We start from the raw sequence: 27,164 nt of genomic DNA on the forward strand, positions 1-27,164 counted from the left end.
ACAATACCCCTCCCCTAATTAGCAAATGGTCTAAGATGGAGACCGCTGAGCTAGCATACCAGTTAACAGCTGGAAGCTAATTACAACCAAATACTGTGGATACCCAGTGATTTGGTGCCTTATATTAGCACAAGACTGTCCAAACTCAATTGCTGCCAGACGGCTACTTCCACGCCTACCTTCTCTCCAGTCATGGCAAATGGAGCATTAAACCACTGCTCAAATGTGCTGCAGCTCTTGAAGATGGTGGGAAGGAGGAAATTGAGTAGAGCCCACAGCTCTGGCAGCTTATTCTGTAGTGGAGTTCCTGTCAGCAGCAAACGACGCGGAGCTACGTAGTGTGTGTTGAGGACTTGGGTTAGCTTACAGTGGTGATTCTTCATTCTGTGACCTTCATCAACAATCATGTACTTCCAGCGAATCTGTAGAGACGGAATCACAACAGACACTGTGGGAATCCCACCTTCCATAAGCACAGCAGCTACATTCACGTCCTCAGACGCAGGAGAATCACAGAGTCTTAACCACCCATGCAGCTATGCCTGCCCAGCAGGGGGCCACCACCAGAGACCGATCAGAACTGACTAGGACTGTAAAAACCTAGTCAAGTTCCATTCAGGCTGCTGCTGGGAAAGTGCTGCCATTCATGAGCCCTTTCTTTGCCTGTGGTACAGAGAACTGAGACAGTTGATGGAATAAGGGAGAGAATGTAAAGAAAAGGGAAGGGGCGGTAATGTTGAGAAATGATTGAGGAAGAGACCCAGTTAGTTATTCCTAGCATCTCACACACCCTGTACCACCATCAGTAACTTCTTAGCTTCCTGGCCACAGCCAAATACAGTTCAGTTACTCAAGAACTGGAGTAGTAAGGGAAAAGAGAAAGCTAAAACCTCCCTGCTAAGGCCATGTCTAGGTGAGAAAAGATGCACCAGTTTAACTGGATATAGTTAAACTGGCACAAACCCCTAATCAGTGCAGCTTAATTTAGTAGTTCACTGACACAAGATACAGATAAAGATCACAAGATAAGAGACGTTTCTGGGAGGTAACTAATGCTGAAATAACCCAGATAACTAGTCTTGTGAAGTTGCACACTCCCACACTTCTGGGGAGGACCTGCATAGACTGCCTTGACTTGATCAGGAGGTCTAATAGGACAAAAGACTTGAGGCTGTCACTTGATACAGTTTGACCTCGGAAGAGGGTAACTGACATGCACAAACCCCAAACTGAGACAGGCCACATGAGAGGATCTGAGGTACTTTAGATCTGCCAGGGTTTCTATGTGAAAGATGGGTGAGCACCTGCTAAGCTAGGCATGTGTATCTAAGCTGTTTATTGGTAAGATATGTTTTCTCTGTAATGCTTTTGTTCTGAATGAAGAACAATTTGCTTTATGAGAGATGGCTGATCACTCCTTAACCCTGTTATTACCCCAGAGAACACAAAACTGCAGGGCCTGAGAAAGGTGATGGCTGGGAGCCTGAGCCCTAAGTGGGGTGGCCCTTAAGGCAGCCATGAGGGTGTCAGAGGTGCAGTTAGCCATAGGAAACACAAACACTCACCTTGGCAAGAATGTGCTTATCTTTGATGATGTACTCGTAGGTTGTAAGCAAGACATTAAACTTCCCACTTCGAAGCTGAGGTACAAATGCCCGTCTTGCTGCTGGAGAGCCCTGGGAAAGGAGGAATAGGAGAAAAAAAAATTAAACCAATGTAACTGCCAGCAGGGGGCATTACTGAGGGCTTGTCCTACAGGGGGCAGCAATGCACCAGTAGAGAGGTACAAATTCTAAAGCGCACCAACATTCTGCACACCAACCGGCCCGTGTAGACCCTGCTGGCATGCTCTAAAAATTCCCTATTGCACATTTTTAGTGCGTGCCAGCAGCGTCTACGCAGGCCAGTCAGTCTGCAGCATGCAGTGCATTGCAGAATTCACACCCCTCTAGTACACATTGCCACACTGTGTAGACAAGCTCTGATTATTAGCAACAGCGTGGAAAAATCCCATGTTCCTGATTGGCAGGAGGGAAGCAAATCTAGCTTGAATGTTTATACAGGCCGTGGCAGTTCGATATGAACGCTTGAGCGAGAGAGTGAATCTAACGCAGGGAAGAAGAGTCCCGAAGCAGCGGTTTATTTTTTGGATAAAAGGGAAGGCTGCATTTCTATCGGGGTTGGTTATACAGGTACTAAAAGCTGCTTACAAAATATTCAACCACAGGTTTCACAGTGAGAAGTGCAGGACCGAACTCCACTACTTGCCTTGTAGGAGACCTTCACCACAGAAGGAGCCCATTTATCAAATTCATATGCCCAGTTTGACAATGTTCTAGAAGAGAGGGGAGGAGAGAAAGAGAACAGTAAAACCCACCCTTGCATAATGGACTCCAAACCTTCTATAGCCCAAAGCAGCCCCCACTGGTTGTAAAACCATAAAAGTCTCCAGCAGCTCTTCAGAAATCAGTACCCTTTATTCCCAGCTAGCAATTCTTGCTGCAAAATCCATTATCCAAGACACTCAACCACAATCCAAACAATTCTCTGTGACAATCATGAGATGTGACCACAGTACTCTCTTCTCTGCCAGAAAGAACAATTATTTACCTTACAGTAAATGTGGTTCTTGGAGATGCATTACCCATATAGATTCCGCTCTTGGTGCACATGTGCTCCACGCATGAGAGATCAAATTCTTTTGTTCAGCAGTGTCTGTTGGGGCCACGCCTGCACCATAAGTAACCTCACTTCCCCCTCGCCTGAGGGCATAAAGGGCAGCATGGGCCCAACTGCCCCTCAGTTCTTTCACCAGTACAGAACTCTGGAGCAGCTGAGAAAGAGGGAAGGTTGTGGACAAGATATTTCGAAGAACCAATTACCGCAAGGAAAGTAAGTGTCCTTTCTTCTTCGAGTGGTTGTCAACGCAGATCCCACACCTTGTGATGTGCAAGCAGTTGTCTATTGCTTGGAGGTGGATAACCAGAGTCTTACTTAAGTAGTGACTGCGGGACAGTCCCACCAAAATTGGCTTCCAATCTGGAAGCCTCCGCTAAGGAACAGTGTCTTGTAAATGTGTGGCTCAAGCTCCCGTAGCTGCTCCACAAGTTTCTCTGTTTGTCTAGGTTAACTAAAACTTACCTATATTACACTGACAAAGACCATATGTGATGGGGTGTCCACCCCACCCAGGGCCTGGAAGGGTTAAGATGGCTAAATGGGCCAATTACCTGCCCAGGCTGCACTGGAGGAGCCAGGGAGTTGATTAAATAAAGCTCAGCTGGGCAGGAACAGCAGGCACCTGAATAAAGCCCAGGAGGTGACAGCAGCCGTGGGCTGCATGGAAGGAGTTTGCAGTCTCTCCCTGGGTGAAAGGAGGTGTGTGGGGCCTATATAGTATAACCTCAGAGTTACGAACTGACCAGTCAGCCACACTCCTCGTTTGGAAGTATTCGGCGGGAAGCAAACACAGTACACTGCTGTGTTAAACAAAGAACTAAAAAAATTAAAGGAAAGTTTAAAAAAAGATTTCACAAGGTAAGAAAATTGTTTCTGTGCTTGTTTCATTTAAATTAAGACGGTCAAAAGCAGCATTTTTCTTCTGCATAGTAAAGTTTCAAAGCTGTACTAAGTCAATGTTCAGTTGTAAACTTTTGAAAGAACCATAAAATTTGTTTGTAATGCTGAACTAATCTTCACTCCTGACTCTGAGGTTCTACTGTAGAGGGCAGTCGGGAGGCTGACAAACCCAGAGAGGGGGGAAGCCAGGAAGATAGGAGAAGGCTCAGGGGTAAAGCAGCATGGTAGGACAGTGCAGGCCTTGGCTGCTACCTGGAGGGCCCCTGAGCTGGAACCCAGAGTAGAGGGCAGGCTCGGGTTTCCCTACCAGCCACTAGGGATGTGGCACCGACCAGGCAGAAGACAGTGGACTTCCTGATTTGTTCCAAAAAGACATTGTTACATACCCTGGAAGGGGGAACCACGGAGTGACCTGGTCAGAGGGTCAAGTCACGAAGAGGAGCTGCCAGTCCTGGAACAAAGGGGTCCGCAGGATGACAGGAGAGACAAAACCAGAGGAGGGCGCAATGCCTGGCCAGAGCTAATCCCCAGGACAGCCAGTAGGGGTGAGCGAACCCCAGGACACCATAAAAAAGGCGAACTACATTAACACGGTACTATTTCATACAAGGCTAAGTCAGTCGCACAGTGCGTGGAGGAAGCAGACGGTGCAGGGGTTCTGCATTGCTGCCACAGGCAGCAAGGATGGACAGAGGATGCTTGGGCCACTCAGCTTTTCTGCCCTGGAGCGGGAGGGCTGTGAGGACACTCAGGGCACAGCCCCAGCCCCATCAGATGCTACCGGACAAAATAATCTGACGTGGCATGTATTGGGTGCACATGCCTCAAGAGTGGCATCAGCATGGGCAATCGCTCGAAGAACCCTTCCATGCACTAGGGACTGAACTGAAAATATAACACAATCCAGTCGTGTGCGCGCACAGGGGAGTGCTGTCTTATTTTATTGGCGAAGATCTGTATTTTGGTATAACATATAAAGAGAGGAACAGTTCTGCTACAAACAGCAATGCCTGAATTCTGATTCTTCACACTGGCTCATTTATTTATTTAAGCTGACCTACTGAGTTGGGAAGGTGCCCTTAAACTTTTTCTGATTATTCAGATTAATATTATGAGAAATCATGTCAGAACATAAGTACTGTTAAAATGGACTAAATTAAGAGGTTATGAGCCAAAAGTCTATGACCGGGGGGGGGGGAGAAACAGCTTCCCTTAGGGCAACTGCAGCATTATTTGGGTTTCTACAGGAACTTTTATCCAAGGACCTCAAGGCACTTTACAAAAGCTCCCAAACTCCCCTATACAGTAAGTATCTCTACACTCATTTTGCAGATTATTAAACTGAGGCAAGGCAGCTGAATGAATTCCAAGGTCAGAGAGTGAGTCAGTGGCAGAGTGAGGAACAGAACCCATAATTCCTGACTCCCTCTTCCTCCCTGCTCTAACATCACACCCTGCTACCTTCCACAGCACAGCTAGAATTAACATTGCTCACTAAAAACATCTCCTAAACTTCCCAGTGCTGTAACCCACCATTAGTTCGAGCACCACACTTACGAGAGAGGTACGATAATGAGGAAGGGTCCATTGATACGCTTGTGCTCCATGAGGTATGTGATTAAAGCGATGGTCTGGATAGTTTTGCCCAGACCCATCTCATCCGCCAGGATACCATTCAGATTATTATTGTACAAAGAGACGAGCCACTCCAAACCTTTAATCTGAATAAAAAGATAATGGAGGATGATTCACAGAATGTAAACTGAACAGGATCTCAGAGGAAAAAAGCCACACTTCCTTGTGAATGATCTGCAGCCACTCACCTTATGTAACATTGTAGATTAATTATTCATAGATTATTAAACCTCTTGTTTTAGAGTTAATTATCTCAAAGCGTTCTTTGACATTGATCCATTCCTCTCCCTTCTGGATCATGTGTACCACACTGAAAGCTCCCTTTAATGCTCTTTGCTTTAAGCTACAGAGACCAAGTCTGGCTAATTGGTGATTTTATAAAAGACCTCCCCTCACCCCCAGAAGCCTGGATCATTTTATTCCCATCTGCATCTCTCACAACCTTAACAACTTCCTGGTTGTTTGCACGGACTGAAGGGAACAATCCTCCATTCCTGCAGTGTGGGAGAGATAAGAGGTGTGAGTCAACAGGCTCCTATCTTTAATCCCCAGGATTTCACTGACAAGTGCAATACACAACATTATAAGTAAGGTCTTACACCAGAGCCTACTGATAAGCACAAAAATTTAGTCCTTCCATAGAGCTTTGCATCTTCAAAGTACTGTACAATTATCTAATTACAACTAAAAATGCTAGATAAAGTCTGTCGAGTCACACTTTGTTCCCCAGAGACTACACGATTCAAGTATTATCCAGTCACCTTCAGCCTGTTTGGTGCAATTTGGGGTGGGCGGGGCGTATGTGTATGTACACACATAGGTTCACATGTTTAAAACTTGCAATTTAGATGTGTGTGTACACACGCATATGTTTAAAACTTGCTTGTCAGCTTTATTATATTGTGTATTTGCTTATGGAGGCACTTGCAACAAATTTTGCTCAGCAAGTTCAAAAGGTAAGAAATAATGACCTATTAACCCCAAATGGACTTGAAAAATCAGCTGGCAGATACAGCTGAAATAACTGAGCATGGTAAAGAAGTGCCACCTGATTAGAGCGGTGAGGGAAGCAGGACAGGAGCCCAACACCAAGCAGAGTGAAACCCGTTGCCTGGAACAATCTCAGGAGGGTTTATGTTCAAATACATGTCTCAGTTCCTTATCTAGACTATAAGGCAGAGCAAGGTGTGCAACTTACTTCTAATAAATAATGACAACCTTTTGGAAGGGACATTACATCTCAGGCATCAGGGTTTAAGCCAATCTCTGACTACTAGAGGTCAGGATGAAACCTAATACGAGGGGCTGATTATCCTACATCTGTTATTGCAGAGTTCTAGGAAAACCTTCCTTTGAGCTGATGGTCACAGACAGGATACTGGACTAGATGGGCCTTGGGTCTGATTCAGTCTGGCAATTTCTAGGTTCTCCCCCCAGTGCTGAGTATACTTATGGTTTATCAGACATGCTGTATGCGTGCATAAGCTATTTTAGTCACCATCACCCTGAATCAGGATACTTCCTCCCTCAGTGTCTCACCTGGTATTGTTTGAGGACACCATTGACCATAAGCGTAGACTGTTTGTCCACTCGTTCAGTGACCGCGTGGGCCACAGCGTAGTAAGATTGCAATCCCCTCGCCAGAGCTTGGGAGACCCCATACTCATCATCAACATCTTGCTTAGCATTTCTAAAAAATAAAGTAAATAAAGGGTTTTGAATGGATATGGAGAGAATCCTTCTCTGGGAGACGGGCTTCCCCGGGGCCCGAAGACCTCCTGGGGAACCCCACGAATCCTTGGATTTCATGAGCTCGTCTCTCCCAAGAGCCAATCAGCTTCTTTGCTTTTGAAAGAATATTTTAGTCTCTTCTCATCCCTGTTTACTTTTCCCTTTGCCTCATGCTCTCTAAAATCAGGGAGCAAAAAAATAATGCCTGCACCTTTAATTCCTTGGAAACTAACAAGGTGGGATGGGATTTACAGCAGCGCCTAAGTGACTTCGGAGCACAAGTCCTGATGACTTTTGAAGATCCAAACCACAGTACACTTTTGAGAGAGCAAGAATCTTGACCTGAATGGTAAATTCTTATTGCGATTTCATCCAGCAGCTTGTGTTTGTTTTAAAGGAATTAAGGTTTAAAAAAAAAAAAAAAAAAAAAATTAATTTAAAAAACACACTTCACCTATTTTCTCACACAGTTATACTTAGTCTATTATAGTTTCTTCTGCAAACAACTTAACATTTCCTGGTGTGATGAGAACCCCTTTCAACTGATGCAACAGAAACTGCCCAAATCAGAGAGGCTTAACACTACAACCAAATGATACTTTCCAAGTTCAATTTAAGGCCCCCACAACTTTTTTTTTTTTTTTGGGCGCATCTCAGAAAGAAAACTAGGATGGTGCAAGAGAGAGGGAGAAGATCTGAGTATGGGATGTCTAAGTCCTTATAAATATTAAAAGCAAAAAACTAGGTTACTTCCACAGTGAGGTTGTTTTTTACATGCACAGAAGTATCCAGAATTTTAAGTTTAGTTGCTGAGAGAAACATAACTTGGACCCACTTTGAAATATTCAGTTTTTTCCATATATGGCAATAACTTTTATCTTTATTCGGGCAATGTCTGCCACCATGGGAACCATAAACTCTGTAATCCCTGACTTTTTGTTATGTAAAATGTCAACACTGCATTACCCTCTTTTCTTCCATTTCTTTAGTTTAAAATAACTAACAGCTCACACAGGTGCATTTATGCCAATACGGCTATATCCATACCCATGGGTGGTTTATAAAAACCACCACATTATGCTACGTAATACATTGGCTTAATGCAGGTGACTGTCTCTCTAGACTGGCTGGTCACCAGAAAATGTAACAGCCCTCTGCTTATTGACAGCTGGAAGATTTTTCTTTAGCAAAGTAACCTGTCATGGGATAAGAGGGAAGGTTCTCTCAGGGACTGGTAACTGATTAAGAGACAAGAAACAAAGAGTAGGAATAAATGGTCAGTTTTCAGAATGGAGAGAGGTAAATAGTGGTGTCCCTGAGGGGTCTGTATTGCGACCAGTCCTATTCAACATATCCATAAATGATCTGGAAAAAGGAGTAAACAGTGAGGTGGCAAAATTTGCAGATGACACAAAACTACTCAAGATAGTTAAGTCCCAAGCAGACCGTGAAGAGCTACAAAGGGATCTCACAGAACTGGATGACTGGACAACAAAATAGCAGACAAAATTCAATGTTGATAAATACAAGTAACGCACACTGGAAAACATAATCCCAACTATACATATAAAACGATGGGGTCTAAATTATCTGTTACCTCTCAAGAATTGTGGATAGTTCTTTGAAAACATCCACTCAGTGTGCAGCGGCAGTCAAAAGGGAACAGAATGCTGGGAATCATTAAGAAAGGGATAGATCATAAGACAGAAAATATCATATTGCCTCTATAAAATCCATGGTATGCACACATCTTGAATACTGTGTGCAGAAGTGGTCACCCAATCTCAAAAAAGATATATTGGAATTGGAAAAGGTTCAGAAAAGGGCAACAAAAATTATTAGGGGTATGGAACAACAACCTCCATATGAGAAAAGATTAATAAGACTGGGACTTTTCAGCTTGGAAAAGAGACGACTAAGGGAAGATACGCTAGAGATCTATAAAATCACTGTTGGTGTGGAGAAAGTAAATAAAGTGTTATTTACTTCTTCTCATAACACAATAACTAGGGATCACCCAATGAAATGAACAGGCAGGAGGTTTAAAAACACACAAAAGGAAGTATTTCTTCACACAACACACAATCAACCTGTGGAACTCCTTGCCAGGGGATGTTGTGAAGGCCAAGACTATAACAGGGTTCAAAAAAAAAAAAAAAGTTGGTATGTTCCTGGAGGACAGGTCCATCAATGGCTATTAGCCAGGATGGGCAGGGATGGTGGCCCTTGCTTCAGTTTGCCAGAAGCTGGGAATGGGCGACAGGGGATGGATCACTGGATGATTACCTGTTCTGTTCATTCCTTCTGGGGCACCTGGCATTGGCCACTGTCAGAAGACAGGATACTGGGCTAAATGGACCTTTGGTCTGACCCAGTATGGCTGTTCTTATGTAGCTCGAGTGATAGGGGCTTATAATTATGGAGCTAGAGGGTAAAGGTTCATGCCTCACTGATTGATTTTCTAAGAGATCTGCTCTAGTTCAAACAGGACTTAATTCACAACAGTCCTTTGACCAGCGTTATGCAGGTCAGACTAGATGATCACAGTGGCCCCTGCTGGCTTTATAATCTAGGACTGATGTCTGTAGGCAGAGTTTGTAGCTGTGTTGGTCCCAGGATATTGGAGAGAAGGGGGGGTGAGATATCTTTTACTGGAACAACTTCTGCTGTGAACTTACACAGAGCTCTTCTTCAGGACCTCTAAAGCTTCTCTCTTTCACAAACCATAAAAGATATGACCTCATCCCCTTGCGTCTCTACTGATGTTTGTAGGTATGCAACCATGGTTTGTCACGCTATTTTCATCTGCATACCTTTTCCCTTCTCCAAATGTAGCTAAGGCAGCATTCCCCTCTGAGGAGGATACCTAAGCATGAAACTTTAAATTAAAAAAACAGAGCCCAATTTCCTCTGCACTTTGGTAACCAACATGTTAATTTCTCTTCTGTTTTAAAAAAACCTGGACCAATATATTCAAAGCTTTCTAGGAGAATCAGACATAAGTCTCATTAAAATGAACAGGCATTGCATCTATTAAGTGGATTTGAATCTCTCAACCTTAATCTCTGGGTAAAAAGACCAAGCATAACAAATCAGAGCCCCCCAATGTAATTTTTAGGGAGCACTGGGAGGGAGTTACAAGAGACTGGCAATAGGGATTAAAATTAAAGCTATTCTAGCAGTAAATGACATGCAAAACTTTCACAGTGAAGTATAATATTTTCATGTGCCAGTCAGGTGAAAGACGGACTTCACAATGGAACGCTGCCCTTTGTGCTGGGACAAGAGAAACAGCAGTTCGCAAGTCTTCTCTTGCCAGTTATTTGTGGGAGGCATAATTGACAGGCACTAAGTGATCTAGAATAATGGAAATCAATCCAGGCTAATCCTGGGTTGTTTTTGCCCCCCCAAAGGGGAAACAAAATGGGCATCAGGATTTAAAAATACTGACATAGCAAGTGACTAGGTGGGGCTTACTCAATAATGTGCCTGGCATCGACTTCTGACACATCGTCACTGTCTGGATCTGGGATCTTCTTCTTTTCCTCCACAGGCAGGGCAGGCTGAGCAGGTTGTGGCTGTTCCTCTTCCTCCTCCTGCCAGAAATTGAAGGCTCCATCACTGGGACTATCAAGTTACATACACTCCTTCTCATGTATGAGGGAGAGGGCAGTGTTCTGTATCCTCACAGCAAGGCAGGGCTGATCAAGTCTGCATAAGCCACTTAACATGCAGCAAACTCTTTAAATACATGCTGCAGACTTTGCACACACACACAAAAAAATCACCACTCTGGAAACACCTCTTTTTCCTTCCTTCCTGCTCCTGAGATGCTATAAAGCATACAGCTTTGTTCACCAGCTGGTGATGCAGGAGACTTCAGCACACAGAGGAAATGAAGGACAGTATACATGCCAGTTGATTGGTTGGAATGCATCCGAGATGTATATTTGCATTGACTCTCCATGAGTAGGAATCACCAGGAAATGCATATATAAAGCTAGAGAATCTCTTTGCATCTCCCTGTAGATCTAGACACCACAATTGTACTTTGTGATCATATTTGTGGCCCTTTTGCATCATTTTCTTTAGGAAAATGGCAAAAAAAAAATCTTTGATCAATTGGGTAGAAATAAACCCTTAGGCCAAACACGAGGCTCCCACACCCATATTTAGACACCTAAATACAGGCAGCCCTTTTCAAAACCGGTGAGCACTTGCTTTTCCCCTTGACTTCAGTGAGATTTGTAGATGCGTGGCACCTTTGAAAAAAATCACACCATTTATATAGGTACCTACGTAAATCCCTGTTTTGTCTCCTTCCTAAATATGGATGTAGGAGCTAACCTTAAACACCCTAGTTTGAACATTTTTCATGTAAGCTCTAGAACACTGATCATTCAAAGCTGACATACAGATGCACCCTACCTCCCGCATACATATTCTAACAACCCAACCTCATTTCCCAAAGCAATTTAAAAATACATCTTTTGACAGGAGTGAGAACTTCCATTATGTGGGCAAAATTGTGTTCTGCCCCTAAGCTGCCAGTGCAGAATAACAGTCTAGCACACAACAAGTGCAGAGCAGTAAGACAGGGAGATTGAGCCACTAGTCACTGCCAACCTCATTTAAAAAAAAAAAAAAGATTTACCCTATCCCCAAAATATTACCTCTCCTTCACCCCAACTTGCGGAGCACTCAAAGATTCTTGATGCATCTTGGACCTACTACTTTTAAAAATGTACATAGCTTCAGACTGTTTATGAATCTTTACGAACTCATAAGAAACAGTCACTGCCTTACAGACCCGGTACAGGATCCTGTAGGACAGGGGTGGATCTCTGCAAAATTGCCCTGTTCTGTACACTCCCCTTGAAGCTCTTGTACTGACCATGGTTGGAGACAGGATACCAGGCCAGATGGACCATTGGTCTGATCCACTATGGCAGTTCTTATGTTTTTAAATCCTTATTGACTTATGATGGCAATGTCAGTCTACTATCAGAAGTAAAGGCTTGCAGGGTTGTGTCCTCATTAAGACATGACAGAGGAAGAGATACTAAGTGGAAAGGGGTTGGAAATATGACAGCACGAGGTTATTTGATTCACACTGCACACATTTGTTCTTTCAATATTTATTTGTTCTAAATGAACTCATTTTAGCTAAAATAGACACTGAACTATATTTGAAAAATAAATACTGGATTCAGTTTAATGACTTTTTTAGGTCTACTGGTTATTTTCTATTTTAAAATACGAAAGTACCCAAAAAATATGACTTAAGGCACATCCACTTACCTCTTCCTCCTCCTCCGACCCACTTTCTTCACTGTCAGATCTGGGAGCTACTTCATACCTAATTAAATACAAATATTAATATTTAATATCAGTTCTGATTCTGACAGAGCAATGCACAAACATGCGACTAGCTTGGTCTCTAAAAGCCTTTGAACTCAAACTAGAGTGAGATTACTGCTACTTTTAACACAGGAATTTGTCTAATTTTTTTCCCTTTCTAATCCCAGGTTTTAGGACCCGTGCTTAGAAAAATTTATTGGGTCTGGGTGCATAAGTAGAGGGCCACCAATTAAGCATCTTTTGCAACAGTATTTCCCACATAATTTTAACAGTGCCCTGACCGCTGCAGTAAGGTTAAAGGAATCTTCGCTTTCTAATGGTATAACATAACTCCTTCCGACCCTTTGGGACTCTCAAGGTGTTAGGCTGGGCCTATGCTGATATTTTGGGCTTTTCTTGCCTGAATTAAACCATTGCAGGCCCCAATCCTGCAATGATCTCTGTGAGGGAGAAACCTTGCAGACACACAATCACTGCAGGATCAGGGCCAGTATCCCAGACTGTGAACTGGTGTAATTTTTGACCCATTTCAGTTAGAGCATGGAACAGGATGTATAAGCAAAGCCACAGAATGCATTACAGCAAATGTGAGGCTGTCATCCTTCTGGCAGGACACCAGATGGCAATCTGGGAACTAGTGATGGCTTACCCTGGGTTCATTTCCAACCAGGTGTCCAGCTGTCCAGCCTTTGGAGCGTCTGTGCCGGTAAGGATTTTACCGCTTTCCACATGGATCACTTTCACAGGGAGATCACTCATTTGGCTGGTCTCATCCAGAGGCTGAAAAAGCACAACATATGTAAATTTCAGTATTCCATCTGGAATTAAAGCTTCTCTGTGCTCTATTAGCCAATGCTTTAATTAAAACCAGTTAAGTGCTATTGCAGAAATATTTATGAGGCACCCACTGAAGTTTTAAAACACCTATTTACCCAAAGAATAAGTAGATCAAAGCTTTTTTTGGTTTGTTTTTAAAATTTTTGGTTTGCACTAATCCAAAAAGAAGGAACAGGAAACCACTGTCTTGACCTAGCTGTGACAAAAGTGCTGCTTAGCATTTGAATTATTGTAATGTGAAATATCTCCAGCTTCTCTTATAAATTAATTTGCCACTCAGTACTTCCTTTGTCACAAGTGATCTTGCAACTTCTTAGGTATATGTGTAACTTTCAGCATTTTTGTCCCACTGAGTTCACTGGGACTTCTCACATGCCTAAAGTTATGGGTGGCTCTCCCTTAGGTTCTTATGGCCCTGATCCCAATAGTATCTGATCACCTCGCAATCTTTAACATATTGATCCTCACAGCACTGCTGTAGGTAGGAAAGCACGGTCATCCCCCTTTTACAGACACATTTACCCAAGGTCACACAGGAAAACTGGAAGAGCTGGGAATTAACTCCAGCCTCCCAATCCCAGGCTTGTTTACTCTCTACACCCTTCCTCTCCTATGTGACATATCTAAGGGTTTGCAGGATTGGAGCCAGTGTGAGCACACTGGAGTTGCTGCCGAAATTAGCAGTGACATGACAGGTTGGAGAGGCTGCCAGAACCATTCTTGCGGGTGGAGACAGTAAGAAGACAGAAAAATATTTCTTTACAAAGTTGAATATGTTTTACTTTAGGAAGTCTTGATTTAGCCATCTACTGCACTACACTTCAGTGCTGTTTCTCTTTCAATCCAAAATCTCGTCATCATAACTGATCCTTTCAACGTGTGGCTAACAAACGTTTTCTATCCTACTTGGCACCACATGAAACAAGTTTCTTGTGCTTACTTCGCCATCTGGTCCAATTGCAGGAGTTTGCCCTTCTGCATTCTCTGCCTTCTGAAAGAAAGGGAATACAACTCATAGCAACCCTTTAATAATGGGAACAAAAATCAAACCCACAATATGAGCACTGCACTGGAATCGCATGCTTATAATGCAAGTATCCCAACTCAAAAGAAGGAGGATGGGAAGGGAGGACACAGTTAAATGCAGAAGCGGCTCAGGTTGGAGCAGATTTGTAAAGTTCTAGCCAAGAAATCCTCCTTCAAAAAGAGCTAACATTTTAGACTGGTTTATCACAGTCATGCAGTGTTATATTAGGACTGATGCTTTTGATTACTACATCCAAGATTAGCTACTTTTCTCTGTTTGGGGTTTTGTTTGGTTTTTTTTTGTATAACACCCATTACCATAGCATATAAAGCCAGCTCTTGTTAGTAAAGAAAATTCTGCACACCTTATTATTAAAAGGAAATCAAAATAGTTCTTTAAAAGTCAAGACACCCCGTTTTAAATGTCCTGGAAAAGAAATCCCTATCGCCAAAAAAACAAAACCAACAAAAAAACCACAACACTTAAAAACTGTTATCAGTTCTACCAGCTTATTCCCTTGTACTCATAACACTGTTTTCTTCCATTTTTTCAGTGAAAGAAACCAAAAAAACTGCTCAGTTTTTCCCAACTTCCATTTAATAAATGCCAATTTACTAAGGAAAATTTACTGCAAGTTTTCTGATCTAGCGACTCTCACCAAATGAGTTTCTGCTTTAGAAAACTTGCAGTAAATTCTCTCTAGTAAATTTCCATTAGTTATATTTAAGTTGGCAAAACAGACCAGTCTTCAGTTTCTTTCACTATATTACTATGGAAGAAAAAAAATCACATTGCAGTTTACGATGCCTTCTGTTGAAAAATTAAGGAAAACAGCATGAAGACTCTGGTTTTAGAGATGCATTCTCAAGTAGGGTAAACTGCTTATTGGTATGGCAGGTTAGATGATGCATTAGGCTTTAAGTTCTGGAGTCCCAAGTTCAAACATGGCGTTTGATTTCAAGAGAAGTGAGCTTGCTCATCTCACCCTAGTCACAGCTGTCTATGAAGAAGCAGTCAGCACGAATGACCGTCTCTGCTCAATAGATGCCCTGAACTGCAAAGGCTGGGCTAGTACAACTCGGAAACAAGGCATGACAGTAGAGACAGCAGTTTCCAAACCCCGGCCTTACTCCAGACCTGGCTCCTGCCAGAGCTAACAATCCTAGCAACAAGCAGGCTTAATCGTTAAGTCACCTTCTTTTTCTTTTTCTTCTTTTTCTCCTTTGCCACCTGTGCGGCCTTGTGTTGTCGCACCAGCTCGGTCAGGTTGGCCACATACTCGTCTGTCTGCTGGAGTAGATATGCCAAGCGCTTATCTTTCTTCTGATCAATAAGCTTACGGTACCCTTCTTCATCCTCAGCCTAAAGGAAGAGGAAAGGTTAGCATCCTTTCAGCCCCGAGTAGAAATTTAGCCAGCTAAAACTTCTATACAACATTCAGCTATACAACGTGTGCGCGCGCGTGTATAACCTGTTTTGCAGTCCCATGGGAAACCTTACCATCAACCTGCGCATTCGCTCTTTCTCAATCCTCTCATTCTCTTTCTTCTGCTCACGCTCAGTGTTAGCATGGTAAGTAGCCACAGCTTTTGTAAGCTTTTGAATTTTGGCCGTGACAGATCGATGGTATTCTTTGAAATCCTTGGCATGCTGGAGAATGCTATTGAGGTATTCCTGAAGGGACAAAGTGAAGGCAATTGGACTATAAAATGTCAAGATACACACACTAGCCATCTATTGTTCTGCACTGTAATAATCAATGTCTTTTTATGTTGTAAGCCATTTGATGCATAGATTTAGCCACAAAAAAGATCTTTTCCTCCGATTGTAATTTGCCCCAAATATATTTAACATCTCAGTAACGACTCTCAATTTAAATGGCCTCCGTATTCTAACTCTCTCTACAGGAAAACGAGAGTTATTGTCCTTCGGTGCCCAATTCCCAAAGAAATCTTAAATTCCTTACCCTCCTTTGAAAATCCCAACCTAAACAACAACAAACAAAATAAAGTAACAGGAAGGGAACAACTTACCTGGTGCTTTTGTCTGCGTTTCCGTTCTTGCTCGATCTTCTGTTGTTTCTCCAGTTTCTCTGTGATGCGAGCCTCGCGCAGGGACTGCCGCTTGCTGCGTTTGTATGCCTTGGCATTCAGCGCCGTTTCCAGGGCCGTGTCTCGTCTCATGCACACCACGACTTCCTGGCGCAGCTTTTCAAGAAATTCACATTTAAAAAAATTAATTTCTCTCTGTGTGCCATTTTAAAAGTGCCAAAGTTTTGCATGGCATTAAAAAGGCCAATCATCATACAATCAAAGGCTGAAATACAATTCTAAAGATGCCTTGGGCAAAAGATTCAGGTCGAAGATGTATGGTATGGAACTGGAAAAATATGCAGTGTCGCAGTATAACACTGCTTATTTACACTAAGGGTGAAATTCACCAGCAAAAGGCCTATTCTAGATCTTAAGCCCTTGTGCGACATACATGGTGCATCAGGCTTGTGTTGATCCTCTGCACAGGGTGGATCACACCCTCAGTGGAAAAACAAAAAAGTAAAACTACTTAAAAAAATCAGATTCTCTTCCACATGGAGTCTCAGAATTGAGATTTATAAGAATAAAGATGCTGCCAGAGCACCACACAGCAACGGTTCATCTAGTCCACTGCCACATCAAATTGGCCCAATGGCCCATCTTATCAGGCAGCTTTTCCTTCTGTCAGGTCAGATCAGTGGAGCAGTAAATGGGATGCACCAATGCTCTATCTAGTCCAGTATCCAGGGAAGTTACCACTTCCACTTCCAAGGTAACCAGCTAACACACAAGGCAGGCCTGGGGGTTCTTGTATTTAGTTCAGTTTGTTTTATTCCAAGCCAGACACAGACACAAACGCACACTAATTATCTTATTCCTGTGTATCCGGCATTTGCCTTACATTACAAAATCTGCAGTAATTCGTTAATTCCTGCTCTGAATCAGGCATCGCACACTGGAAAGCCAGCTGCTGAAACCCCACAACCTACCTGTCTCTGGAAGTTAAGCAGTCTTAGTGCTTTAAGTTCAATGGTAGCTTTGGTTCTCAGGTCACCAGCCAAGGACCCGGGCAGGTTTTCTAGTTCTTGGATTCTGTGAGCAATGCGAGCCTGCAATCTGTGGGGATAAGACACAATTTCGTAGCAGATGAAGACAAATAAAATGAGTTTAAGTCTGGGCACTTTTAGCCTTTTACCGTTCAACTGAAAAGACTATCAAATACATCTGTGTTTTGTCCAGTCCTTGAGTCACCGTATCTCAAGTACGATGGAAGTTCTTGGCAGCTATGTACATCTTTGTTTGGAACATAGGGCTTAAAACATCATTTAATACATAGGCATAGCAGTAGCACTCCTCTCTGGCATGAAAGAGACCTGGGCTCAATAACTGAAGTGCCAGGGAAATGTCAGCCCCTGGGAGAACAGAGGCAGGCATGTGTAAGATCTCAGGAGTTGCCCTGACAGGCTCTGAAGTGAACTTATGCACAGTTCTTCTCAGTCCTACATTAGTCTGTACAGCACATGTCAACTGGGAATTTTGATTTTTTTTTTTTTTTTTGGGGGGGGGGGGGGGGGTGTCGCTGAGGGGGAGAATGGTAAATAAGGAGAGCCACTGTATTCTTCAAGAGAACTGAGGACACCAGTAGGAGGATAAAAGGAGAGAGAGGCAGCCAGCCACTTGATATCAGCATCTCACAATTCCAACAGAAGCCATGGCTTTTACCTGTATTCCCTCTCCTGAAGGATTTCCACTGGATCAAGTCCTCTTGGCTTCTGGATCGGTGTGATACGATTCTGCTTCTGATGGAGCTGCACCATGGGGGCAGGCTGGGCTGGCTGCCCGGGTGACTGAGTCTGGGGTGGCATTACAGGAGATGCTGCAGGAGGTACCGCCGGGGGTGCTGGTGAAGGACGGCCAGTTGGCTGAGGAGGAATCAGTTTCTGAGGTGTGCTAGTGGGGGCTGCAGCATTTGCCATTGGTCCTGTTCAAAAACCAAACTGGGAGTGACACTGGGTTGTATGTCCCCCCACACCTCTTTAAACCTGTCAGAATTTGACCATGGGCCCTGGCCAAAATGTTCAGACTTGGGTGACTCCAGTTAGGCACCTAAGTAAATGGCCTGATTTTCAGAGCAGCTGTGGGCACAAAGCTTCTATTGGCTTCACCACCTCTGGAAATCAGGATACTCATTTAGGTGACAAACTTCAGGCACCCAAGTTTGAACATTCTGGCGCTAAGTAGCACTGGAGAGCTGACATGCAGCCCAGGTACAAGGTTTAACGGCAAAAGAACCTCTTCAGAGAAAACGGTTAAAAAATATTCTGCTTCTGCATATGTTCCGTATTCACTTTCCATACTTTATAACATAGGACATTGCCATGTTCACCCCATGCTGAACAAGTCGTTCAGTCCTACTGTTTATCCCCCCACCTCCTCTCAATCATCTGGCAATCTGTAAATTTCACATCAACCAAATGCAATTCCTTCCGCCTAGCTACAAGATGAACTGCGCAGCTTTGTACAGCTGTCCCCTATAGTACAACAGTTCAAGCAGGATAAAAGCTTGTAGATGCCAGAGTCAGCTCTTTGGAAAGATCACCCATTGGAGTCTAACCACCTGACCAAAGACATCAAATGGCTGCCAAAAAAACTACTCCAGAGGCTTCAAAATCTGCACTGGAATTAACTGGTCTGTCTGCAGGATCACAAAATCCAGGCGGAGGGTTTTAAAAGAGCTTAGCTAAAGTTGTAATGTCTTCCACAGTCACCCAGATGGCAGGAACACACTGTAGCAGAAGCCAAAATAAAGGTCTTCTAGGATTTGCAATAACTCATGTGCTGGGGGAACAACAGAAGAGGCCAAAAAAAACTTTTGACTCAGTTTTCACTTCAGTATGCCCTTCCTCCACATGCCTGAGTAGCACATCCCCATGCTGCCTTCACTGCTCTGGGGAAGGGAATGCCAGAGAAATCTGTTGTAATTAACCGTTTAAAAGAACCCTAGTTATTCTCACCTTCAGGCCAGGGCTTTGGGGGTGCACCAGGGGGCTGCCCAGGCATTCCTGGGGGAACTCCTGAGGGTCCAGGAGGAGGCATGTTAGGCCCTCCTATACCTGCACAAAGAAGAGTAAAAAGAGACAGCAGTAAGACACTCTGTCTGCAGTTTATTAATATATCTGCTTGTTCCTTGCATGTAGGTAATGGGAACAAAACCAGGCTCCTTAATCAGTGAGAGCATGGTCAGCATACATGGCCATTTCCAAGCCTTCCCTGAAGAGTTTAGAGTCCCAATTCAGAGAGACTAAAACACATGACTGCATGTGGGCGATACCAGCACAGCTATAAAGGATGGAATGTTTCCCACAAGGGAGGTGCAATATGGGGGAGGTGCTTAGCAGCGGGCTTGAAAGGGTTTGTGAAAAGACACAAAACAGTGTGAAAGGAGACATGAAGCAATTAGGAGAGGGGCCTAGGAGGAATGCAAGGGAATGAGAGCAAAGACATTGTGGGGGGCAAAATGGTGCAGGATCCTGAAAGTGACAAAGGAGTCTTTGTGCACGCACGACCAGACACATTGTACAGACAAACATCCCTCCATAAGCTAATGTAAGGTACCAAACAGATAAACAGAAAGTGTACGCTACCCCCGTGCATCAGTCTATGTGCATCTGTACTGAAATGGAAGAGTCTTGAATTTAGACTAAGGAAGGAACAAAGCTGGCGCTCACCATGAGGTCTGTTGTAATTTGGAGGTGTTGGTCCTGGTCCAGGCCCAGGCCCTGCTCCTTGCACTGGTCCTGTCCCAGATACAGAGGGTGGAGGTAGCGTCGGCATTTGCTGCTGCATTCCAGGCATTGGTCTCTTTCCCTGCACTGCCATCTGAAGATGGTCAGGTAACGGCTGCCCTCTGGCAAGCATCTTATAGGCCATGATCTGAGCTCTTAACTGGTGCAGCTGGTTCTGATTAAAAGGGGTTGGGCCCCGATTCTGTTGTCCTAATGCTTGTGGGTCAGTACCATCTAACGGGACTCCTCCAGGACCAGATGACATTTGAGAGCCAGAGGATGGACCGTTAGCTGGAACTGGGCTTGAGGCATGCTCAGAACCGCCAAGCGGAGAAGGGTAACCTGGAAAGAGAGATGCAATTATATTGCAGCATACTGTAGACTTCGCATAGTAATACAGAAAGGCTAGTTTTATTTTAAAAATGCTATAGGAAAAAAGGCTATTTAATCACTCTTGATGGAGGCTGCAACTGCTTTAAGCCAGGGTCCCCAGTGAAAGTAATTGCACTAAAACTTGTTTGGAACTAAAAAGAAAAGGAGTACTTGTGGCACCTTAGAGACTAACCAATTTATTTGAGCATAAGCTTTCGTGAACTACAGCTCACTTCATCGGATGCATCCGAATAATAATAATGCTTATGCTCAAATAAATTGGTTAGTCTCTAAGGTGCCACAAGTACTCCTTTTCTTTTTGCGAATACAGACTAACACGGCTGTTACCCTGAAACCTGTTTGGAACTAAAGGTTTAAAACAAAGAACAAAAATAATCCCGTTTGAGGATTTACAGAGGAATCTGTCCAGGGAGGGTTCACAGACATACTGGTGGCTGCGAAGGGCTGCAGGTCTCTTACCTGCTGCGTGGCCCATCTGTTCCCTGCTTGTAGATTTATTTTCTCCATCATAAAACCACCCTCTCCCCAGAGTCTCTTGAATCACTGCCATGCCCATGACAAAGGGAGCACAGGAGCACTCTCAGTGGCAGCAGAGGAAATTACAGGATATGGCTGGGTATCCTTTGTGCTGTATGTGGCTATGCCAGGACACCAGCTGCCCTTTTGTGTAGCAACTGTCCTCAGTGTGGTAGAAAGAAAGAATATGGAACAGGTGGCCTTTCACAAAAATTCGAAGTCTGTATCCATATTGTTCTCTGCTCTTGCTACTGTAATAGTGCACTCTCCCAGGAGGAGTCCCACTGCAGCCGTAATCAACAAGGAAACTGAACACTAGACTGGGGACCAGTGTCCTGTTCAGAAACTTGCTTGCAAATCTCGCCCAGGCCCCTCGCTCAGGAGAAAAACAGACCTTGAGAATGCTGATCCATTGGGCTTGGAGGAGGACCCATTCCCGTGTGCCCACCTGGCCTCATTCCCATCCCCTTCATCTGGCCGTACCGAGGATCATCAGATATTCCCTTCTCATGCATGGAATCCATTGGCTGCAAAGGAAAAAGGGACAGCGCAAAACCTGCTTAAAAATAATTACTATCAAAGAAAAAGCTAAGCTACTCCTAGAGGCAAAGGACTAGTGGAAGCAGAGAGTAGGCTGCTGCATTGTGTGGTACAGTTTGTATTTAGATTAGTAGTGTCCTAGGTACATGAATGATGCACCATTTGTAGCATGCTGACCCAGATGCTACCAACATCCATCTTCAAAAGGAAGATCTATTTATTGGCCACACTCAGGATACCATATAAACAGACAGCACTCAATGAAGCGAAAGAAAAAAAAAAAAAAAATCACACGAGAAATATTTAAGGACAAATATTTTTTAGTCCAAAATCACATTAAGCATGGAGGGTATCTAGCGAAATTTCCTCAGACTGTAAAGTTTGCCATTGGCATCAGTTATTACATTATCTTGCATTATTTGTTCACAGTGGCATAAGACTGAGAGGCGCTGTAGGTATCTCATGAAAGAATTTCAGGTATAACTCTGAGACTAAATGCATTATTCCTTGAAATCCAAGTCCAATTTTTTGTTATTTTGCAGCCCACATATCAGCAACTGAAAAATAGGTTATGCCTGAACACAGTATACCAACTGTTAAAACACCCTGTGTGTACTGGGTGTGATAACGGTGACCAAGTCAGGTAAAAAATTAGGGGTTGGACCTTTTCTTTGCTTTCTTACATTGTATGAAGAGGGCCTGAAAGGGTGTTTATTGCATTAAAAACGGAGGTCTTTTCCACCCTGGAACTCTATGGATAGCCACAGAACTACATGCATTCTGACATCACAAAAGTTGAGAACTAACATGGAAAAATATTTTTAATCAGACTTAAACTGTGGGGTAGGGGGAGGGTTTGTTTACTTTTGTTAATGTTCATTTAACTCAAATGCCTAATAAACTCATACAAGAATATATTTTATATTGCAAACAAATATATGTGTACAAACTCATACTAATATACAAGTATGAGTTTGTATACATATAAGTTTCAAATCCCCTGCCCCTTCAGTTAGAAGCAAGAAAGTTTTTCAGTTCACCTCTGTAGAGCCCTACATGGATACAAAATTTGGATCCGCATGCAATCCACAGACATGGCCCACGGATATCCACAGATATAAAGCAGATATCCGCAGATTTTCAAGGCTCTAGATACAAAATTTGGATCCACAAACATGGCCTGTGGATATCTTCAGATTTGCAGGGTTCTACACATCTGAAACCCACGTCTTCCAGCAAAACCATATTTTATATCCCTAAGGTATCAAAAACAAAGTAAACCATCTTTAAAAAAACAAAAACAAAAATAAAAAAACCCACCACATTCCAGGCCTTCTGTATCCATTGTCAAGAAACAGAAATGAGGCAGAAGCCTTTATTTATTTCCTTCACAAATCACCTTTAACTTATACTCATCTGCTTTCAGGTTTGGTCCACTGTGAAAGATAAGACCTAGGAAGGATCATATCTTGCTCTACATTTTACTGGCTGTGGGGAAATCGCATGCTGTAGAAAATTAGGGCAACTCTTAATGGTTTCATTTTATACTCATTTATTTTTAATAACTAGGGAAAAAGAGGAATGTGCAAGCTCTGCCAGGAAAAAATAAAAGCCCCACTCAAACAGAGCACTGTTACAGTTGGTTACCTTGTGCATCTGATGCATGTTGTCCTGAGCATAGCCCCCAGTCCCCTGAGGTGGTATAGCGTGTCCTGATGAAGGTGGTCCAGGGCTGGGTCCCATCATACTATGTGCAGAGCCAGGCGAGGGTCCAGGACTGGGGCCCAACATTGCACCAGGTGATGGGCCGGGTCCAGGAGAAGGACCTGGGCGAGGAGTTCCTCCCAGTGGAGGATCTGGAGTGGACATCTTCAATAGAATTGCTCAAACCAGTATCCTAGTGCAAGAGAGCATGCCTTTAGATAGGACTGTCAGTGTAAGTCAGTCAGTGGCTTACAACATGGCAAACTGAGGGTGTGCCGCTTTGAAGACAGAAGTGTCGCCCCATAAAGTTGAGAGGGGGCAAGGGTAGAAGTTTATATATCCATGACTGGGATACTTAGACACTACAGTAATACAGTAAATAAATAAATCATAATAGTGCTATTTTATTTCACGGCGCGACGGTGGACTGAAGTGAGCACCCTACTATTCGATATGCATGGTCTTTGAAATGACCATGTTGCCAAAGAAGAGCATGAGCATGGGAAACAAATTCAGAAGACAGATGTGGGAAGCTGCCCATTTACTTGGATGCATGGGGTTTCAAGCAGCCAGACTATGGGCTTAATAGAAATTCCAAATAAATTATACCAATATAAAAATGTACATTAACAGTTTTATTCTTGTCTGCATTTGTCAGAAAGCCATACGAAAGAGAAACAAAAGATCAATTAATCCAATCTCTCCCCCACCCCCCCCCAAACTCCCTGAAGCCAGGGCAGAACTGTTCCCCTGTGCTCCATCCAGACTAGTTTTAATGCCCCAACAGTGATGCAGTTTCCGCCTCTTCTTCAAAGAGATGATTTCACAGTCTTGTAAATCTCATTTTCAAGAAGTTTTTCATGGTATTCAGACTAAATCTCCCCTTTAATTTCATCCCATTAACTCTCGTAGCACACACTAGGACCACCCTCAAGAATTTCTCTCTCCCCTTTGTTTTCACACCCTTCAAATACTTGTAAACAGTTATCATTAGCATGTATGAAGTTCACAAAAGGGTCGATTTTCCTTGCAATGTATGTGCTTAACACCCATCAATATTACTGGGCATTATGTGAATGCAAAGGAGGAGTTATCACAATAAGGCCTGGTCTATATGCAAAGTTGCACCAGTTTAACTAAAAGTGTGATTTTACACCAATTTTTATTAAACTAGTGCAATTTTTTGGGTGGAGACAAACGGATTTAAATCTGTTTTATATTTGTTTACTTTGCATCAGTTAGTAAATTTAGAGTTGCAAATTCGACTGATCTAATCTATTTTAAAATGATATAATTGCACCCACGTAAACAATGGTTTAACAAAAAAACTTTTTTTTAAACCAATTTAAGTTTAACTTTAACTAGTGTAACTTCTGTGTAGACTCAGATTGTAAAACCAGAAGGAATCATTGCAGTCACCTAATCTAACCTCCAGTATAACCCAGGTCATAGGACTTCCTTGAATTTATTCTTGTTTGAATAAGAGCTGATCTTTTACAAAAACACCTAGTTTTGATTTAAAAATTTCAAGTGATGGAGAATCTATCACTAACCACAGAAAGCTGTTCCAATGGTACAAACAAGTCTCCAGACTCTGTTGCTGCTACACCTTGATAGGTTATGTATTCCAAGTAAAACTCTGGAATTTGAACCCAGTTCAATATGTTAATTTGGGAGAGATCAATATGCCTACAGAAAACATTCCTCTATCCATTTAACTCTTTGCAGAAAATATGTGCCCTAAGGCACTGGTTTGGCTCATAGTCTGTAAGATGCCAATATTCTTTTAAGGGTTGAGTCACTAATACATACCAGAAAACCTCAAATAGAAAACTTGACCCAGAACCTAAATTGTATAAGAAACTCATGCAGAGGCAAATCCAAACCATCGGAACATTTTCAAGATAAGTCTGCCAGTCCTGTGTAACCAAACCTAGGAAATTGTGTTGTGTGATGGGACCTGGGTAATATAGACTGCGTTAGCAGCAAAACGGAACCCGTGGTAGCAAACCACAGTCTACAACTGTGACAGCATAAACCAAATTAAACACACTGTCTGATAATCAATGTGTCCAAGTTTCATTTATTTTTCCATTTAAATTAGAAACTCCCTTTCTTAAACAAAAATTGACATAACATTGTATTTCTGATACCTCAAAAACGCAGGTAGGTGGAAATATTGTGTTAACAATTGCAACCACTATTGCATTTGTATGTTAAAATCTGCTAAATTCAATGGAAAAACAGTAGCTCCGAAGTACAGTTTGGAATAACAATTCCAAGTTACACAGCTGCATATTGCCAACAGAAGAGTCCAGATAGCAACCCTACAATTTCTGCAACTGAAATCGCTTTCACTTCAAGTATGGTGAAAGGTTTGAGTATAAATATTTGTAAAGATTCCCGATGGTTAAAGAGAACACAAGCCCCAGTTAATATAAGCCATGGAGAAGAGAACATTTATTGTATTCAGTTTTGATCAGGCTCCTTTGCTCCCAGCCATGTCAGAATGAGTTCTGGAGGCAAAACCTGTAGAATCACTACAGTCTCACTTATCAACGTAGCCATACTGAAGTTTCCACAGGGTATAAAATGCCTAGATATTCACTGCCCAGACCAGATTAAAAGTCTAACTGATTATGCAAGAAAAGCTTCACTTGCTTGTGAGGCAGGTAATATAAATTAAACTTCTGATTTAAAAATAAAACACACAAGGATGCAGTGTTATTTCTCAAGTTCTAGAGATACTCAGAGCAATGAGTCTGGGGAAAAGATGTATGCCATTACCTGCCAGAATCAGCTATCTTAGAATTGCCAAGCTACACTGGAGCATGTAAAATGTTTACAACCAATTGCCACATGGGAAACCAAATCCATTTCTGGGTTTCATGCTCTGACACATATTGCAGCTGTGAAAGCAAAAAAGGTACCATAAGTGGGAACTGAAAGAACAGAATGCAAACCTGTTCTCCTATATTATCAAGGATAACAAATCTCAGTGTTTAAAATACTATATATGGTTGTTAAAGGAGGATTTTTAAATTTATGTCTCCAACACATTTCATGAAAGTACAATCCAAAGTCTTTTTTTATTACTTTGCAAGGTGTATTGCTTAAATATTTAAGAATTCTTGAGCTTCTTGTTCTGTGGGACAAAAATATACTACTCTTAAAGGATTCGTGTTTGTCTTTTATGATCAGAATATTGATAAAGTAGAACGCTTATTCTAGATCTTTCTCTGTAAGACACTGTCAATTGGTCAATATTAGATGGTAATCCATGTTGCTAGATAAGGTTCCAGTGTTAACCCCTTCCCTATTTTCTGTCCCTCCTCTGCCTCCCTTATCTGTAAACATGATAGAAAAATAAGGAAGTTTCTCAAGAATTAAAAAACAAACAAACAAACAAAAACAAGCCACAACATTTATATGGATATAAAAACAGAGTGATAACAAAAATTGTGAAAAGGATATGAAACCTCATGCTTCAGGGTTTAAGCCAATCTCTAACTGTTAGAGACCAGGATGAGACCCTCATGGGGGGCAGATAATCTCACATTTGCTATTGCATAGTTCTTTGCACCTTCCTCAAAAGCACCTGGTACTGACTGCTGCCAGATATGTGATTCTGGACTCAATGGTCCTCAGGTCAGATCCAGTCTTACAAATCCTATGTTCTTCATATATTTATTAGTGCTGTCAAGCGATTAAAAAAGTTTATCACAATTAATCGCACTGTTAAACAATAGAATACCATTTAAATATTTTTGGATGTTTTCTACACTTTCAAATATACTGATCTCAATTACAACACAGAATACAAAGTGTACAGTGCTCACTTTATTTTTGATTACAAGTATTTGCACTGTAAGAAACAAAATAGTATTTTTCGATTCACCTAACACAAGTACTGTAGTGCAATCATGAAAGTTGAACTTACAAATGTAGAATTATGTACAAGAAACTACATTCAAAAATAAGACAATGTAAAATTGTAGAGCCCGCAAGTCCACTCAGTCCTAC

The 27,164-nt window shown here is 42.5% G+C and overlaps 1 protein-coding gene across 14 annotated transcripts in view; it reads right to left on the bottom strand.

Moving 5' to 3' along the window:
• Positions 1 to 27,164, bottom strand: part of SMARCA4 (SWI/SNF related, matrix associated, actin dependent regulator of chromatin, subfamily a, member 4) — a 57,196-nt gene that overhangs the window by 17,304 nt on the left and 12,728 nt on the right. For 8 of the 14 annotated variants that reach the window (XM_037887854.2, XM_037887853.2, XM_037887852.2 and 5 more), the window contains exons 3-20: positions 23,085 to 23,334; positions 21,292 to 21,424; positions 19,932 to 20,330; positions 19,218 to 19,316; positions 17,926 to 18,184; positions 17,193 to 17,319; positions 16,204 to 16,377; positions 15,671 to 15,844; positions 15,365 to 15,532; positions 14,084 to 14,134; positions 12,956 to 13,086; positions 12,247 to 12,304; positions 10,423 to 10,541; positions 6,754 to 6,904; positions 5,137 to 5,300; positions 2,269 to 2,335; positions 1,566 to 1,676; positions 180 to 422 (exon numbers count right to left, since the gene is read on the bottom strand). In XM_037887854.2, the coding sequence (XP_037743782.1) occupies positions 180 to 422; positions 1,566 to 1,676; positions 2,269 to 2,335; positions 5,137 to 5,300; positions 6,754 to 6,904; positions 10,423 to 10,541; positions 12,247 to 12,304; positions 12,956 to 13,086; positions 14,084 to 14,134; positions 15,365 to 15,532; positions 15,671 to 15,844; positions 16,204 to 16,377; positions 17,193 to 17,319; positions 17,926 to 18,184; positions 19,218 to 19,316; positions 19,932 to 20,330; positions 21,292 to 21,424; positions 23,085 to 23,306 (2,850 nt within the window). In that variant the 5' untranslated portion in view covers positions 23,307 to 23,334. The remainder of the gene's footprint in view (positions 1 to 179; positions 423 to 1,565; positions 1,677 to 2,268; positions 2,336 to 5,136; positions 5,301 to 6,753; positions 6,905 to 10,422; positions 10,542 to 12,246; positions 12,305 to 12,955; positions 13,087 to 14,083; positions 14,135 to 15,364; positions 15,533 to 15,670; positions 15,845 to 16,203; positions 16,378 to 17,192; positions 17,320 to 17,925; positions 18,185 to 19,217; positions 19,317 to 19,931; positions 20,331 to 21,291; positions 21,425 to 23,084; positions 23,335 to 27,164) is intronic. The other 6 variants (XM_043532833.1, XM_043532832.1, XM_043532831.1 and 3 more) reach the window with 2 other exon arrangements.

This window comes from Chelonia mydas, chromosome 20 (genome assembly GCF_015237465.2).
Source record: "Chelonia mydas isolate rCheMyd1 chromosome 20, rCheMyd1.pri.v2, whole genome shotgun sequence".
Lineage (NCBI taxonomy): Eukaryota > Metazoa > Chordata > Testudines > Cheloniidae > Chelonia > Chelonia mydas.